This window comes from Maylandia zebra, linkage group LG18 (assembly GCF_041146795.1).
Source record: "Maylandia zebra isolate NMK-2024a linkage group LG18, Mzebra_GT3a, whole genome shotgun sequence".
NCBI classification, from domain to species: domain Eukaryota; kingdom Metazoa; phylum Chordata; class Actinopteri; order Cichliformes; family Cichlidae; genus Maylandia; species Maylandia zebra.
In genome coordinates, this window is record NC_135184.1 from 22,133,515 (window position 1) to 22,151,164 (window position 17,650).

A 17,650-nucleotide genomic window follows, 5' to 3' on the forward strand; every position below is an offset into this window, starting at 1 on the left:
TTAATACATGTAAACATTTACTTTCGGAAAAAATGGAAAGTTCTGATGCTATTTTCTATTTTTGTTTTTCAAATTGACTTTCTGTGAACAAAAACATGGCCTATCGCAATCATCTGAAATTGCTGTTTTCCTCTTCCCTGCTGTTTTCCTCTTCTTACAAATGCTTGTACACTTTTGTGCACTATGAACTGGCATCTGTGTGTTAACAAGAGCGAACAATTTCAAGTTGTATTTAGGAAACGAAACACAATGCGCTGTAGTTGTGCTTTCCAAATGAGCACTAAGAGCAATTTATGTATAACTAGCTGGAAATTAAGAGAGTGAGTCTTTCAGTAAATGGAGTTGGGACACTGTGTATTTGTTTTAAAAGTGGCATATCAGGTTTGATTAATTGTGAAAAGCTGACAATATAAAAATCACACGTTCTTCAGCCTATAGGTTAACTGGCTACCTTAAAACTTTCTCACAATTTTTTTATATAATTACAAGACAATGTCCTGATGTCACTAATATTAAAGTAACGATACATACTCCAAATCAAGCCAATATTTTGTGTGACCAAGTTTTCAAGGTACTTGGCTGGTTGCTTGCTTCAGGTGGCTTTTGTAGATTTTGGCTATCTCGACATCTTTAGTCTCTCCCAGACTGACTCCATGAGACAAGAGCTTGATGGGGACTGTGCCATCTGGTGCATAATTGGTGCAGGCATGATCAGTCTCCTCCCTGGTGGTGCCACAGGATGGACAGGAATCCAAGTGTCTAAAATGCCTAAAAACCTGTGCAGCATTGTGTGTTTGCAAAGTGTTTTTAAAGCACAGAAAGATGCTTTAATGACTGACGTTTTGTGGTGGGTTTTGTTTGAACTGCAAATACAAGCAATTTTGTAAACCATGACATGTGGTGTACTGTTTTTTCTGCTTTAATATGCAGGCTGTGAGTCTGGCAGCATAGAGGAGGATATCGGAATTTCATACTACCTCACCACAAACCAAAATCCTTTGCAACCACCCAGCCATTCTCTCACCGTGAAGGACCTGCTGTTATCCAACCTGGGAGACAAAGTAAGAAGGGTTTCATAATTGTGTTGAAACTTAAAATATGTGTGGTGTCCTGTCCAACTCTGACTGAAAGAGAATTTTACTATCTGCCTGTGCCTTCTTGGGGAAAGCTGCAAATAGAGTAACTTTAAGTGAAATGAATTCTGTCCATCTGGTTCACAGGCGCAGCGAATCCCCCAGCATTCCTTGCGGGAGCTTGTACTTAATGAGGATGAGAAGAAGCTTCTGGCTAAAGAAGGGGTAAACTTGCCCAGCAGACTGCCTCTATCCAAGGTACATGAGCAATATACACATGTATGTAGGGCAAATGTCTCTGCACAAGCATGCTCCAAACACATCCACAAACACACACTCGTGATCTAAATCTGTATCCCCAGTTACACAAAGTCAGCCAGATATGATGCCCCCCCTACCCCACCCACCCTTCCCCACCACCCACCCACACACACACACACACACACACACACACACACACACACACACACACACACTCTCTCTCTCTCTCAACCTAGTTTCATCTCACATACCTTTTTCTTTATTCTCTCTTGTCCTGGTCTCCCATGTGTTTCATCTCCCTGACAAGTTTGAGGAGAGAGTTTTGAAAAAGATCCGGCGGAAAATCCGCAACAAGCGCTCAGCTCAGGAAAGTCGGAAGAAGAAAAGGGAATATGTCGATAGCCTGGAAGAAAGGTATGACATTATCTCTGCACCGACTTAGGAAACATTCTTTTAATCATCTGCTTTGGATTTTTTTTATGTTTTTCAGTGATTCAGTGAGTGTTTTGTTGTTCATTAAGTAAAGCACACTTCATGTTTCCTGGTATTTGTCAAATAGTTCCCTGAAAAAAAAAATCCTCACAGGAAGCTCAAAAAAAACAATTGTATAACAACCTCAAACAACACTAGTGAGGTGTTTTGAATTAAAAAGAAGAAGGAGAGCTGTGCAGCAGTAGTTGTCATTGCCTCCAGCAAAACCAATTAATTACAGAAACTTATTCAAGAGAAAAATTATATAGTGCCAAAATTGATAAAAGAAATACAACCCATTAAAATTCAGTTCCAGTGAAGCAGCCCAAAATGAAAGACATAAACCTTGTTATTTTTTTTTATTTATTCACTAATAAAGATCTGGATACACAAAGAAATACCATTTTCAAGAGATTGCTGCAAAAGAGAATTTCTTTTTCATTGGAGGAATATTTAGATAAAAACAAAAAACAAACTTGTACATAAGCATTACTATCTATAATACCAACGGCACTTCAGTAAGAACAAACACACGAAAAGATGATGTTTTAATAATGCAGAGAATAATATATATTCATACTCCTGCTGTGGAAAAAAAAGAAAGTGAGCCTTCTCTCAGTTCTAAGGTTATATATCAGGGTATAATAAAAAAATATGATCTAGTCTTTACGTGGTCTTAAATTTAGGTAAATTTAATCTGAGAAGGACAACAACATTCTCACATTAAACTGTGTTGTGACAAAAAACTAAACCAAGATCCAGAAACAGTCCTGTGAGAAACTAAGCACACCCAGTGATTCAGTAGCTTGTAGAAATACCTTTAGCAGCAATACCATCAAGTAACTGTTTCCTGTATGACTTCATTAGTCTCTGCCATCATTGTGAAGGAACTTTACCCCACTCTTCTTTACAGTGTTGCTTCTTAAATTCATCCACAGATCTTTTAAGGTCTCACCACAACATTTCAACAGGTCAAGGTCTGGACTTTGACTGGACCATTGCAGCACCTTGATTCTTTTCCTCCCTTCTTTTTGGGATCATAGTCCTGTTGTTGGACCCAGTTTTGCCCAAGCTTTAGCTGTCAGATAGATGGCTTCACATTTGACTCAAGAATACTTTGGGATACAGAGAAGTTCATGGTTACCTCAATGACTACAAGGTGCCCAGGACCCGTGGCTGTAAAACAAGCCCAAATCATCACCCCCACCACCGTGCTTGACAGTTGGTGGGGGTTGTTTGTGCTGATACGCTGTGTTTGGCTTTCTCCAAACTTGGCACCGTCCATTATGACCAAAACACCTCAATTTTTGTCTAATCCTTCTAAAGGACATTGTTCCAGAAGTTTTGTAGGGTTTTTTTTTTTTTTAGATGAAACCCTTCTAAACAAGCCACACTTGTTCAGCCTTTTTCTAATTGTACTGTCATGAGTTTTAACATTTAACATGCTCACTGAAGGCTGTAGAGTCTGAAATGTAGCGCTTAGATTTTTTAAAAAGTTTTTGTAAGGATTGGATGGTCTGACTGAGGTGAATTTTCTGGGATGTCCATTCCTGGGGAGATTGGCATCTGTTGCTTTCCACTTGTGAATAATCTTTTTCACTGTAGAATGAAAACATTTTCTGAGTGGCCTGATAACCCCAATTGCTTTTCTAAGATCGTTGCTGATGTCTTTCCTGCTTGGATTTGTGATAATGCTCCAGACCTGCAAACTAGCAAAACGTCTTGACGACCTGTTAATCAAGTGCATTTCATTAGCAGCGGCTAATTTTTAATGCTCTTTGCACTTTGACTTAGTTTTTATTGACATAGTGTAATATGTCACGGTTTGCAGTTTATCTGAGGTTGTATATACTCATTTTAAGACTTCTTAGAGATCTTAATATTGTTTATGAGAAAAAAAATCGGTGTTCAGTAAGGTCAAAGACCTGAAAGTTTCTACATTCATTGAACATTGTAAAGAAACTCAGAATACCCACCATACTGTGATAACTGCTCCACTGTGGGGCACCAAAACACTTACGGTCGATCTGGACCACTTTCTCATTGTGCATACACGCAAATTCACAGATGTAGTCAGGAGAGAGAGTGGATTATTCCTAAACATGATGCCACAACCCAGAACAGCAAGCAGGTTTTTGCGTCAGTCTTCCTCCTCCTTCTCTACCTCGAGGCTGCTCGGAATCAGCCTCACCACACAGCCAGCAAGCCTTTGTCACCAAATTTATTAATCCCACCTGCCTCCCACATGCTGGCGCTTCAACCACATCACACCTCCACAAACAGCGCTGCGTGGTCGAGCATGTAATTTGACTCGCCTCAAAGAAACGCAATGCAGCAATATTCCCCAAATTCCTTTGTTTGTCAAATCCCCCTAGGTTTATCATTCATCAGCTTCTCTTGGGGGTATTTTTAGAACTTGTTTCACTCTGATGTGGTTCTTAAGACTGACTCCCTTGCACTGCTGGACTCTTTTAAAACCTGCCATTACTGATCTGTGTCAGAATAAAAGAGTCGATTGAGAGTGAATGGAGGTGTTTTGGACCACGGGTGTAGCGGGTGGGATAAAGCCAATACACAGTTTGAGCTTTAAAAATGGCCAAACACAAATGTACTGTCACTTTAGTAAATATTTGAAATGTGAAAATTGTCTGCGTGTTTTGCGTACTAATGAAAATGTCTTACTGATGTAACACAGGAGGTTTATATATCTAATTACATGCTATCAACATCTCAATCAAGCTTGAGCTCTGCTGCCTCCTGATAACAAAAGTTTCATGGCAGAGTGAGATTGTCTCTCCCAGAGTCAGCATTCGTTGATAATTAAACCAGATTCAAGCAGAGCGTATCAACAGGGTGTCATTATCAGTCGAAGGCATAATGGACTCACAGTGACTGAACCAAACAAGAGAGACACCAGAAGAAGAAAGGGGGTGGAGTCCCTGGATGACAGAATGGGGTTTGCGATAACAGTCAGCAGGCTGATATTGGCAGAGAGAGAAATGGAGGGCAGGCGAGGCAACATCATAAAACGATATTTTTTTAATACGATTCTGCCCTCATTCTCCTCCTCCTCTTTCTGTAGGATGTCTGCATGTGGTGCTCACAACCTCGAGTTGCAGAGAAAGATCCAGCAGCTGGAGGAGACCAACAAGTGAGTCCTTAAGTGAGGCAACAAAAGTTTAACCTGATGATTATTGGCATTAGATGCCTGGACGACTCAGTGTTTTGTATAATGATGGAGAGCTTAAAGTCCAGAAAATACAGTAAAGAACATAACACACCTGATTAGCTTTACCTGTGACAACATCCAGGACTTGCTTTTGAAAGTTGCAATGAAAAGCAAAGAGTTACCATGACTACAGCCCAGTGCACTACATTTCAGCATATGGTCTGGAAAGGTCCAAGTCTCTGAAGCTTTGGAAGCTATATCCTGGCTCAGGCACAGTCAGGGCACAGCTTCAGAGCTCTGGCATGATCGAATGGTCACTGTTAGATTTTAGAGAATGGCTATTTTAGCTCTGCAGCAATTGCTCCTGTAAAAATAGCACCACAGATGTCTCGGTTTTTCAATTTATTTCCCTGTTTCAGTTATTTAGCTACTGTGTTTTCATTAGTGGGATTATGTCTGGTAGTATTTAGTATTTTGTTGATAGCCTAAACCACTTCATCTCAAGACTATGACACCACAAGGCCTGTTTCATGGAGCCTAAATCCAGAAATATAGGATGACAGAAAAAATGAAGATTGACCATATATAGTCAGAACATCCGGGTGTCGTACATTTAACAATGGCCAGGCTGAGGAGGTGCAGCCATATGAAAACACGGCATAATTGCAAACCCTCACATTTGTTTCCCATCAAAGTCCCTACCGGTTGAACAGATAAGGCAGCAGGATTAATCAAACCTGGACGCGGGGCTTGTACAGAGCTAGCTGCACAAAATAAATCTCCACGACATCTTTTGTGACACCGCTTTCATGAAACCGAGTCACGGCTGAAAATGGCCAAACCGTTCTGCCTGTGAAAGATTCAGGACTGAAGAGCCTGAGAGTAAAATTACCAGCATACAAAGTGCATACCATTCCAAATCTTCACACAGCTTTTCCAACTTTTCTTTTCACTCGGCAATTTCACTGTCCTGATTTTTTTATTCTTTTTTCCCTGACGCTGGCAGACTGCTGCTTGTAAAAACAAAATGTGTGAAGGCTCCACACACACACACACTCTTCCTTCAATTTGTCCTTCTCTCTCTCTCTCTCTCTCTTTTTTGCGAGAGTGATCACAGATGCTGGAAATGATAAGACCCCTTATGTGAAACTTTTGCACAGCCTCTTTCATCTTTCTGTCTGGATTTGTGTTGCAGTGCTCTGCTGGAGCAGCTAAGCCGGCTACAGGCTCTCCTTCCTAATGGCCCCAGCAAAACAAGACAGAAAGCAACCTGCATCCTGGTGAGATAGAGCATTATGTAATTTTTGAGGCAGTCATAATTGTAACAAAGAAATACAGTAAACATTAAAAGTTCATAAGCACATCAAGGCGTGCGAGTGTTTGTACCGGCAGGACTGCGGCTGTGAATGCTTTGAATATTTAAATGAGTCAGAGAAGCACCGGTTGTGCAAAATGTTATGTAGTTGTGTGCGTAATAACCTACTCAGTTTCTTCTTTCTGATCTGTGTTTTCTATGCTTGACCTCTTTTTGTCCATCTGTCTGTATTTACATCCAGGTCTTGCTCCTCTCCTTCTCTCTGCTGATTTCTTCAAATCTTCGACCAGACCCTTACAGCCGGCTCAGTCAGGCAGACTATGCAGAGACCAAAGGTCCGTAGCCATCATGCATGGCCAATCTTGCTTTCTTTTTTTCTTTTTCATCCATGCACACTCACTCATGCACACACACTCACTCTTCTCAACCGCATCTCTGTCTCTCAGTGCCGTCCCGCTCCCTGCAGTCGATGGATGATGCCCGAGACATCCCTCCTCCTCCACCTCCTTCTCTTCCTCTTCCTCTCCTCTGCGTTACCAGGGGCTTTGAAGCCCTGCGCAATCTGACAGAGAAGATTAGGCCCTGGACAGATCTCCCCAAAGCAGACGTCCCCTTCTCTCGCCATCAAGATCACAGGCACAAGGACCTTCACTGATTTATTCTAACAAGAAAGACGTGGCGCAGGGGTGCGAGTTTGGATGCGAGTGCAGCCCCCAACAGGGTAGTTTAAAAGCTTCTCTGCATCTGCTTTTCACTACAGAGGCTGGGTGAGAGGCTGCTCCAGCACATAAACATCCATTTGAAAGGTGTTTCAGGAATGCACTTTCGCAAAGGCCAGTAAAGAGGTCATTGACGTGGATGTAATCATTTTTCATTTTGCTCTGAATAAAAAGCCTTTAAGCACCTGCTGGATCATGTATGCTGGATCATACCTGTGCAGCTGATGCCTGTTAAATACAAACACATTAAATACACATGCACGCTCACTACTGTGATTTATTATTTTCTTTGAATATATACCATGATCTGTGGTGCATTCAGTAGGAGCTCTGCGCAGTAATTTAATGATGCATTTGCATTTTTCACTGTGTGTGTGTGTGTGTGTGTGTGTGTGTGTGTGTGTGTGTGTGTGTGTGTGTGTGTGTGTGTGTGTGTGTGTGTGTGTGCGCTGAGGCTTAGACAGTTAAATCTTTGAGACAGGTTGCTACTGGCAGGATCAGCCGGGTGTGAATTCACATTTTCTCCAGTGAATTTTGGACCCGTCTGAAAGTTTTGTTGTTGTTTTGTTTCCTTCCTCCAGCGATACCATGTGTCCTGTGTCGAGGAAAACCGATTTGCAAAAATAATGAGACAATATTTTGAAAACAAAAATGACAAATATGACTCAATGAGCAAATAAAAGCTTCAGGTTCACAGCCAGCTGTCAAAACACCAGAGGAAGGTGGGTTTCAGTTTCATATCATTATTTTTGAGAAAGAAAAATATCGCTTACTGTAATTGTGGAAATGTAACTAAAGACTGTTTACAGATCGACGTTAAGTGCCTTTTTCTGGTGAGATGAAATGAGATAAGCAGCTTAAATGTTCTACAGCTGCAAACCTGGAACAATTTAATCTGAAAATACAATAGTAGTAGATTTTAAGTCAGGAGTAACAACTGGCTGTTGGAAAGGAAAAGAGAAACAAATTGAACTGTGATTATTTTTAAATGATGAGTATGTTATGGATTATGTTCACATAAAGAAGGCACAGAGGACTCTGTAAGTGTTGTTGATGTAAAAGTTTCTAACAGAAGGATCTGAGAGCAACTTGAGGTGGGATACCTTGGCTACCTGATCTACCCCATTGTACTGTAGTACTTACACAGCATTGTTCAGTACTGTGTGGGGGATGAGCTGTTTTATAGCCTGGGCCATAGTGCAGTACCTCTATCAGAAGGTTTTTTTTTTTGTTTTTTGTTCTTAACTATGAAATCTGTCTCTGTAGGTGAGCATGAAACATCTTGACAAATTTGTAATTAATTATACAATAAATGCAATTTTGAAGCAGAAAAACAACCCCCCCCCCCCAAAAAGCATCAATGAAAAATAGTACAATGTACCATTTTACAATAAATTATTTTTCCGTATTCATTTTTATGGATGTTTTTTTTCCATATTTTTTAACCAGTCATTGAATTTTACCAATTACAGTTTAGCAATATATCCATAAACTTCCATTTAAAAAAAGAACATATACAAAAAACATATATAATATCACTATAATTTCTCCACAGCACTTTATACTTTCAATCAAATATCTGCAAAATTGATGCCCATCACACTCAGCTGCAGTTTTCTGCCTCATATACTTACACAATACTTTTAAAAGAAACACTGTTGGCATTTCCGTCAAAGCACAGCTGTGCATTCAAATCTGCTTTCAACTCTAATTTGAATACTTCTTTTTGGTTTATATTTTTACACAGTTGATATATTTTTTTGTCTTTGTCGGTGGAGCTGCGCTGTGGAAATGTGGCTTTATCATCTCACTGTTTTTTTTAATCTCCTGGCAGCCGTGCATCGAGCCTTTCTCCCTGAGAGCTCTCGCTGAGCAGAGAATGTGGAATAACCGAAATAAATAAATAAATATTTCTGCAAACCAAGCTCAAAACTACGGGCTCACTATACGCACACAGCGGCTAGGAGTCGGAAATGAATAATTGATGAGGCAGGTTAGGCAGTGTGTTGTAATGATAAAGAGTTAAAGATGTAGGTGGAAATTCAATCAGGATCTCAGAGCTGAGCAGAGGTGCTGCTACCCGAGGGAGAAAAGAGGTTGCAGGAGGAGAAGATTGCTCAGATAATTTTAGAAGGTTAGGCTGTCCGGATGGGGCTTCATGAACATCTGAGCATAGCTGCAGAATAATTAACCTGCACTCACAAACATGAGCACATAATTCTGACTTAATGATGACAAACATGAAAGCAGATGAGGCTGATTTTGCTCAGCAGCCTGAGATCCTTCACCCTTTTCAGTGAGTTTGTTCAGTGTCTTTTCTTTAATTCTTATCTCTGCACAACCTTACATACATTTACTGTTTAAACATTAACCGGCTAAATTCTTGGGGCATTTAATATATATTTGATTTTTCTCTCCTTTGAACTAAATTTAATTTAAATTTATTAGCATTTCTTCCACTGCCATCATATTCTTTGCATTGCAGCAGCTCTGAGGACGGCATTTAGAGCGTGAATTCAAATCATCTTCTCCACCAAAGAATGACATTGACGAAACGCCCTCGATCAGGCCAAGAATTTGTATTTGAATAACTGCATGTATTACTAAAGAAGAGCTCATTTTTATAACCGTGTCTGGGCACAAATTTACATTGTAATACAGTCAGTGTAAAGTATTTTCACCTTCATCAGACAGAAATATTCACCCTTACACATTATCCCTACCAGTGTTGGTCAAGTTACTTGAAAAAAGTAATCAGTAACTAATTACTGATTACTTCCCCCCAAAAGTAATCCCGTTACTTTACTGATTACTTATTTTCAAAAGTAATTAATTACTTAGTTACTTTTAAAAAACACGATTTACAACCTGAATAGGTGATAAAGCGATAGATCGTTCAGCCCAATTCTACTTTTTCTGCATAATCCATCATACAAAATGTAATCAAATGGAAAAGTCTCTTTTTTTTTTTAACTTGTTTTATTAGTTTTAATCTTTTAACTTTATGCATCAAGCAAAAATTAAATTATATGCAACATTCTCTGACTGGAAGAAATTTGTTTAATATTTAAACCTATTTTCTGCACATTCCAGCACATAATTATTTTTTTGTGTGTGTTTACACTCACTCTTTCAAATAGATGCAAGTAAAACACAGCAGAAAATAAATAACATCAAAGACTCAGCGGTCCTTTTGCTCTATTTTCACCTGTAAAGCAGGAGTAGGGTAGACGGAGGTGTGCTCTGGTGCAGGTGTGCCGCAGCGGTCAGTGGAAGGATACGGCAGCTTCTCTGTGAATTTCCCATTACATGGTAGCACACTCGGTGCTTGTTTAGGGGGGGTTTTTTTTCGCTGTAAAAAGAAGTTTTCTTCCCACACACAACGGACACCAATGTTTTTGTCACTTTTTATGGAATCAAACTCAAAATAAGGTCAGTGCTTCCACGCTTTAAACGCTGCACGCTCATACTCTCTCATATTTAAAGATAAATATGATCAATTTATCTTTAAAAATTAAAGTTAAATCTGGATTACATCAAAAAAGGGTGGGTGCGGGGGTATATGAATGAAGCTCAGCCAAGAGTACTGACATCTGAAACTTGGTTAGTGGGGCATCTGCTTTAATAACGACAATAATATATCAACACTGGGGAGTCCGTGTGTGCACCGACAGAGCGCCATCATGCGGTGAAACGAGAAGCTGGGCGAGTATAAAAGCCTCCAGTGCGAGGATGCTGACAGAAGAGGCAACTGCTTCATGTCAGACTTCGACCTGAACGCGCCAAAGTAGGTGGATGCGGATTAATCAGCTCTTTCTTTTGTTTTTTCAATATCTCAGACATTTCCGACTGGAAACCACAAACAAACAAAAGATTCAAGCAAAAGAAGAAGAAGAAGAAACGCGCATTTTGGAGCTCTGATCTCTTTTAATACTGAATGCATGAGGAGAAAGAGATGGGGATTTTTGAAGCCGCACCTGCGCACCTGCGATCTCGAAGTTATCCCGGTGGAAGAAGTGGATAGTTTTGCGAAGTAGCTCGCCCTCTTTTCCCTTCCCCGCCTGCAGCCGAGTCATGCAGGTCGACAACAGCAGCTCCTCTGGAGCTCTGACAGGGCTGTGCGGAGGGGAAGAGGATGAGCGCAAAATCTCCGAACTGGTCAGCCCTACGGGTGCAGCCTCCTCTTTTAACCTCTCATTAAACTGCTGGCTTCACATACTCTCTCAGGAGTCCTCGTTGGATCTGCACGGAGACAGCGCCAATCTGGCAGTAGGTTTGCTTACCTTCTTGTTTGTTTGTTTTTTGTTTTTTTTCTACAAGTCCAGTTGGATCAGATTAATAAAAAATGAAACGGTAATTGTGCATGAATCTTGGAGATAATGTTGTTTCTTTATTCTGACATTAAAGGTTATACCATTTTTTTAAACAAGTCCCACATCTTCAGAATATGTTTCAGCTTAAAATATCTTACCATTTATTATTGCAGCACTCTGTAGCATAACCTGTATATAAAAGATGACACTGCCACCATGCCACTCATTGGTTTGGTAAGTCTGGAGCCCAATGTTTTCACAAAGTGTCATCTGAGCTTTTTGAAAGGACACCCACCCTAAAGAATAATCTGCTTTGTCATCTTTTTGGACTTGAAATAATTATAAAATAAATATTATTTGCATATAGTGATCTTAAAACTAGCATTTGAGACAAAAAATAGACTCAATAGAAAAGCTTTGCCGAGGGTGTGACTTTCCCCCCATAGACCAGGCATTAGAACATTAGAAAGAATGCAGGTTGAATACACTTCCACGTTTTTTACTCCCAGAAGCTTTAAATTATCAGGTTGGAAAAGTCTCAGATTTTTGTTTTCAGTTATGTTTACTGAAAACACCCTTCAAGCACAAAACATGTATGTGTGTGTGTGTGTGTGACAGGTACGAGTTGTCATTGCCCTGGTTTATCTGGTTGTATGTGTTCTGGGGCTCGTGGGTAACCTCCTGGCACTCTTCTTGCTTCACTCCCGTCGCCGTGGATACCACCACTCCTCCATTGACTGCTTTGTGATGAGCTTGGCTCTCACAGACCTCCAGTTCGTCCTCACCTTGCCCTTCTGGGCCGTGGACACGCTGCTGGACTTCCGCTGGCCCTTTGGGCAGGTCATGTGCAAGATCGTGAGCTCGGTCACCACCATGAACATGTACGCCAGTGTCTTCTTTCTCACCGCCATGAGCGTGACACGCTACCGCTCCCTGGTTACTGCTCTGAAGATGGAGAGCCCAAGGAGCGCCACCGCTCGGGCCAAGTGGGCCAGCTCAGCCATTTGGGTGGTGTCTCTGGTGGCCACACTGCCTCATGCTTTCTACTCCACCACTGTCCAGGTTTGTTGAATCAGTACTCAACAACTAGTCTGCCTACAGTGCATGCTCTGTGTTTTGGATAAGGATCCTCTGATCTCCCTATTTATGTTTCCAGGTTTCTGCAGATGACGAGCTCTGCTTGGTTCGCTTCTCTGACTCCGACTCCGGTCACTGGGACCCCCAAGTCCTGCTGGGACTCTATCAAACACAGAAGGTCCTTCTGGGTTTTGTGGTTCCCCTTATTATCATCTCTGTGTGCTACCTCCTCCTGCTGAGGTTTATCCTGAGCCGGCGCATTGTGTGCAGCATGGTAACCGGGAGTGCCACCGAGAAATCTGAGTGTGAGAGAGGCCGCCACCGCCGCCGATCCAAAGTGACCCGCTCCGTCACTATCGTAGTTCTCTCCTTTTTCATCTGCTGGCTGCCCAACCAGGCCCTCACCTTGTGGGGGGTGCTGATCAAATTTGACTTGGTGCCCTTCAGCAAAGCCTTCTACAACACCCAGGCCTATGCGTTCCCCCTGACTGTGTGCCTGGCTCATGCTAACAGCTGTCTGAACCCAGTGCTTTACTGCCTGATCAGAAAAGAGTACAGAACTGGCCTAAAGGAGCTTCTCCTGAGAATTTCTCATGCAGTGCAGCATGTTTTCTCTCTGTCCCTGAGGGGAAGGAGAGTGGAGGAAGCACCGCCCAGCATGGTTATGATACATAAAGACATTAATATGTGATTTATTCAGAGCAAGAGAATAGCCTGACATTTTTGCAAACACAGTTAAATGTATTTTGATTGTGTGTGCTTCAGGGGTGCTGGAAGGTGAATTTGGTCACTTTCTGTGCTAAACCAGTCTAGCTGTTTCCATCTCTCCCCAGTCTTTGTGCTAAGCTAGGCTAAATGGCCGCTGATTGTAGCCTCATAAATAGAACGCACATCATCTAAATGTTAGCAAGAAAGCCACTACGAATATTCTGCCAAATGTTGAATGTTTGCTTTGTAATTCAACTCTGTATGCCATATTTCTTTGGTGTCATGCGTGACATATTAAAAGAAGAAATAAAGTGTTTAAGTAAGGCATAAGGCCACTCTGTTCAAGCAGGAGCTTTGTCATTGATTCTCAAAGTCTCTGGAACATAATCATGAGTACCAACTAATAAATCAGTCTAAAATCTGACTCAAACAGAGACTTGTTAAGCAAATCTTGCAGCAAATTCTGCAACAGCAAAGACTGTAGAAGTATCATTTTTACGGGAAAAAAGGTCTTTAAAACTTTTATGAGCCAAAGTTAGTAAGCCTTTTAACCATTTTAAATAGGTTTCATACTGGTAATTCTATATATGTAGTTCCTGTGCACTGGTAACCATTCAAATTTGAGTTAATTAACTTAGGCTTTAAAAATTATTTCATAATCTTTCTTTGGAGTTGTCTGCTTGAGTCCTTGAACCTGACCATTTTCAGAGGAGTGTTTTTTTGTTTTCTTTAAGCCACTTAACACTGACCTGTGAATCACTCGAGTTTAAAACACATCTAACTCAAGGAATAAATCAATGTTGTGTCTACACCTAACAGACAATTAGCAAAGAACTAGTTTAAATTGTATCTTTAGCACTTTGTTACTAGCATCCTGTTGCAAAAACACATCATGTGTTCCCATTTCTTCAGCTGAAGCAAATAAGATATTCTTAAGAAAGGAAAGCAGCGAGGGAAGGCTGAGGTATGTCAAATTACACAACAAGTGCAACAGGTCTTATGGGGTGATGAATTAATTAATTTAGCCTGTGCTTTCTAATAACTCCCCCCGAAGTGTGTCCAGAGGTGCTTCAAGGTTACAGAGTAGTTAGGCTTGCTTCTCTGAGAGCTTTGGTTGAAATCTAGTGACTGGAAAATTCACAGTGCATGACTCACATCATTTTCATATTCATCTGCAATTTTGGTGGGGCCCTGTCAACCTTGAAGATAGCATAACCTTGTTTAACAAAAGAATAAAGGTGTATAATCCTTACTGGCTGCAAGTGGGAGCAGTGGGCCAAATTGCCCCCCATAGCATCACAGAGCCAACCAGTTCCTTTTACTGCAGGAGTGAAGGGCTCATGTCTTTCCTCTAATGCAGCACCCGTGTGTATGTTTTATTTTTGTTATGCACTTCTGTGAAAAAAACTATTTGCAAAAATACTACAAGAGACTTTGGGCGTTATGTCCATTGTTAAACTGTTCAATCAGCCTGTGGCCTGTTTCTTTTTCACTGCTGTTTGATGTTTGAATAGATGATCTGCAAAATGATTTGTTTGTAATTTGCGTCTTAATTCCCCACAGAGACCATTATGAGGACTTGTTACAGTTTCATCAGGATTAACGTGTGAAATATTTTCTTGTGTTATTGCTGCTAATTAATCCACCGCGCAGGAATCTGCCGGAGAAACTCGTCTCCAGGACATTTTGGCATTCACATTCAATGTTTGATGCTCGCCTCTGTGTCTGATTTCCTGTCCTGCTGTGAATTGTTTTGTGAATACACGTGTGTGCTGTGACATTAAATAAAACAGGAGAACAAGAGTTTGGTGACATCTCGGGAAAGTTAATCTCTCCTGCGGCATCACGAAGACAAGGTAAACGAGTCAGCCACACAAAGGCTCTTGCACGTTTTTGCCCTTTAGCAACCTTTAAATTTTGAACGGAAAACTATCTTCAGCCACTCGCAGACAGTTCCTGACATACAAATACCACACACACACACATACACATGAGCTCCACCACACCGTTTTCATTGTGCGCCACTGTGGTTGTAATTATTTCCCAGCCCTGCTTCTTACATCAATAATTACTTGCCTGATTCATTCAGCAGGCTCTCTGTGAGCTATGATGTTGCTGTCGGGTCACCAAGGGAGCCTGCATCTTCCAGCTGAGAACAGCAACAATCACAAGTGCTATCTACTCGAGATCCTTACTCAGACTATGCACTGTTATTAAGCACAAAAAAGTCTTCTGTTATTTGAAAGGCTCCTTTAGAAGAACTCACTTCACAACTCATCGAGAGCAAAACAACAGCCACAGCAGCTACAGTTCATCCACTCAGACCCTGGTGGGACTTTCTATTTCAGAGCCAGTTCACAGAAAAACATCTAAAACAACAGGGTACAAAGCACGCGTGCTCGGCTATTCATCTTCAAGTGCTGTATGGAGAGGAATTTCACAGTCCTGCTGATGAAAACCACTCGAGGAAGTGTCATCCGTAAGTGTCCACATATGGCCTTCTTGGATTACTGATTTATAACAAGTGACAAGTTTATTTCCCAGGTGGACACAAACATTAACACAGCTTATGTGCTGCAGAAGAAAGCTACAAGGATCGTAACACCATCAGATATGAAGCGAGCAGCATGCTTAAAAAAAAAGAGGATTTAGATAATGTCAAAAGAATAATGTGCAAAGTAGAAAATAATGGACTCCGTAGCTGGATTCAGTGGTTGTTTGAAATCACAGAGACACAGTTTGAGCTCAGAGGAACCATAATGCTTAAAAATGCAAACGTAAGGACAAATATTAATCATAGATTTATATGTGTTGCATGGGAAACAGATTTCACCATCAATTTTTCAGAAATCTAAAGCTGATGTTAACTTAACCTGAAAATGTGTTCATCAACTTTTTATCATCATCATGATGAAGAATCTGATCCTGCTGAACGCTCCAGTTTCAAGGTCAAGTGCAGTACAGTGTAAAAGTCTTGAGCCACCTGATTTCTTTGTACTTCCAGACTTACTTAATTCTTTAAAGTGGTCTTGAGTAATAATTCTCCAAACTTTCCGAAGAGCTTTCAAAGCTGTTCCCATTTCTTTTCTCTGACGGGCATAAAATAATATTTTTGCGCCAACAAGGTGACTCCCAAAGACCATGGCACCATGGTGTGCACCGTATCCTTAAAACATTGGAGGAAATTGGACAAGACGAGGACAAAAGAAGAACTTGAAGATAGACTTCATCTACAGCAGATGATCAGTATCTGAAAGTCACCTCCTTAACAAATAGGGGGGGAAATCCAGCAAAGACCTGACACAGCACTGGAGAGACTCATCTGATGGAGATCTTGTCAAAATTAATGTAATTATGAATGCAGAAAAGCCTCCTCAGATTTTCATCAGTCTTGTAATACCATCTGGAAAGCTATGACTGGCAACAGCTTCAAAACACACACACAAAAGTGCAACATCAGTAATGGATTGGCTTCCCCAGATCCCGGAACATTAGAACTGTGCAAACTCTGTTTTTGCTTTATAAACTGTATTTCCAGGCATGTTTGCGTATATTCAAATAAATTGCTGCACATACTTCTCATGGGTGGCCCAAGACTTTTGCACAGTACCGTATATCTCACACAGTCAACCTCAGGGGACACGCAGTGGCCTTCTAGAGCTTTCAACCTCATGTCACAGGTATCACCATGTTTGAAAGTCCAGCTTCTGATCATGGTCCTCATCATGGAGAGATTTCATCACTGAAAGCTTTTGAAACACCATTAAGTGGAAACATTTCTTAAGTATCAGTTGTGGAGCTTGTTTACCTGTAAAAATTCTTAATTAATAACGTTATCTGATACATTATATCTACATGACCTTCAAAATCCTTCAACTAGAACATTTTATTCGTATCCAGGAATGATTCTCAAAAGAAATGGTGACTAACTGCCCAACAGAAGGCCACAAACATGGTTGGTTTACATGTTTTTCTCTTTTTCATGTCAATTCACCATCTGTGCAGATTTTTTTGAAACTGATTTCACTAAATTCTGATCAGCCTCACTGTAAAAAAAAAGAAGAAGTACGTTTTTAATTTGTTACAGTTTGCTGGACAAAGACACATCTGTACATCACCACAATCACCTGATTTTAAATCCGACAAATGAATATATAACCTTTCAACTTTAACTCAAGGAGTTTTACAAAGAAAATTGCGTTAACATTTTAGAAATTACAGTTATTTTTATACAGAGCTCTCCATTTTCAGAGGCTTAAAAACAGTTGGAGAATTGGCTGATGAGCAGTTTCATGACCCGGTGAAGCCATGACAAAGAATTTGTATAGTTTTTCACTGTAATTCTAAATGTGAGGACCAAAGAGATGACAGTGCAAGTGAAGTTCATCATTAGGTTGAAAAACCCCAATAACATTTTCAGACAAACAGCAGAAACTTTTTGAGTGACCAAATCAACAGTGTGGTTCATCCTGAAAAAGGAGAAATGCACTGGTCAGCTGATCAGACAGAGCTTCACCGTGCAAAAGTATAATGACCAAAAACAA

The 17,650-nt window shown here is 40.7% G+C and overlaps 2 protein-coding genes across 2 annotated transcripts; both read left to right on the forward strand.

Annotated features, from left to right (window-relative positions):
• Positions 1–653: 653 nt before the first annotated feature.
• On the forward strand, positions 654–7,252 carry LOC101487513 (cyclic AMP-responsive element-binding protein 3-like protein 3-B). Its single transcript, XM_076877020.1, has 8 exons — positions 654–726; positions 931–1,061; positions 1,221–1,331; positions 1,642–1,748; positions 4,888–4,956; positions 6,170–6,254; positions 6,531–6,624; positions 6,736–7,252. The coding sequence occupies exons 1-8, from the start codon at positions 654–656 to the stop codon at positions 6,942–6,944; spliced, it is 879 nt and encodes a 292-aa protein (XP_076733135.1). The 3' UTR covers positions 6,945–7,252.
• Positions 7,253–10,761: 3,509 nt separating this feature from the next.
• LOC101481595 (relaxin-3 receptor 1) lies at positions 10,762–14,891 on the forward strand. Its single transcript, XM_004542489.3, has 3 exons — positions 10,762–11,277; positions 11,940–12,383; positions 12,478–14,891. The coding sequence occupies exons 1-3, from the start codon at positions 11,083–11,085 to the stop codon at positions 13,087–13,089; spliced, it is 1,251 nt and encodes a 416-aa protein (XP_004542546.1). The 5' UTR covers positions 10,762–11,082; the 3' UTR covers positions 13,090–14,891.
• Positions 14,892–17,650: the final 2,759 nt, after the last annotated feature.

Excerpts from the sequence above, each read along its gene's own strand:
- LOC101487513 (XM_076877020.1), top strand. The coding sequence starts at position 654 with ATGAGACAAGAGCTTGATGGGGACTGTGCCATCTGGTGCATAATTGGT. Across the intron at positions 727-930 it reads CATGATCAGTCTCCTCCCTG|GCTGTGAGTCTGGCAGCATA; the intron begins GTGGTGCCACAG and ends TTTAATATGCAG. Across the intron at positions 6,255-6,530 it reads AGAAAGCAACCTGCATCCTG|GTCTTGCTCCTCTCCTTCTC; the intron begins GTGAGATAGAGC and ends ATTTACATCCAG.
- LOC101481595 (XM_004542489.3), top strand. The coding sequence starts at position 11,083 with ATGCAGGTCGACAACAGCAGCTCCTCTGGAGCTCTGACAGGGCTGTGC. Across the intron at positions 11,278-11,939 it reads GAGACAGCGCCAATCTGGCA|GTACGAGTTGTCATTGCCCT; the intron begins GTAGGTTTGCTT and ends TGTGTGTGACAG. Across the intron at positions 12,384-12,477 it reads TCTACTCCACCACTGTCCAG|GTTTCTGCAGATGACGAGCT; the intron begins GTTTGTTGAATC and ends TTATGTTTCCAG.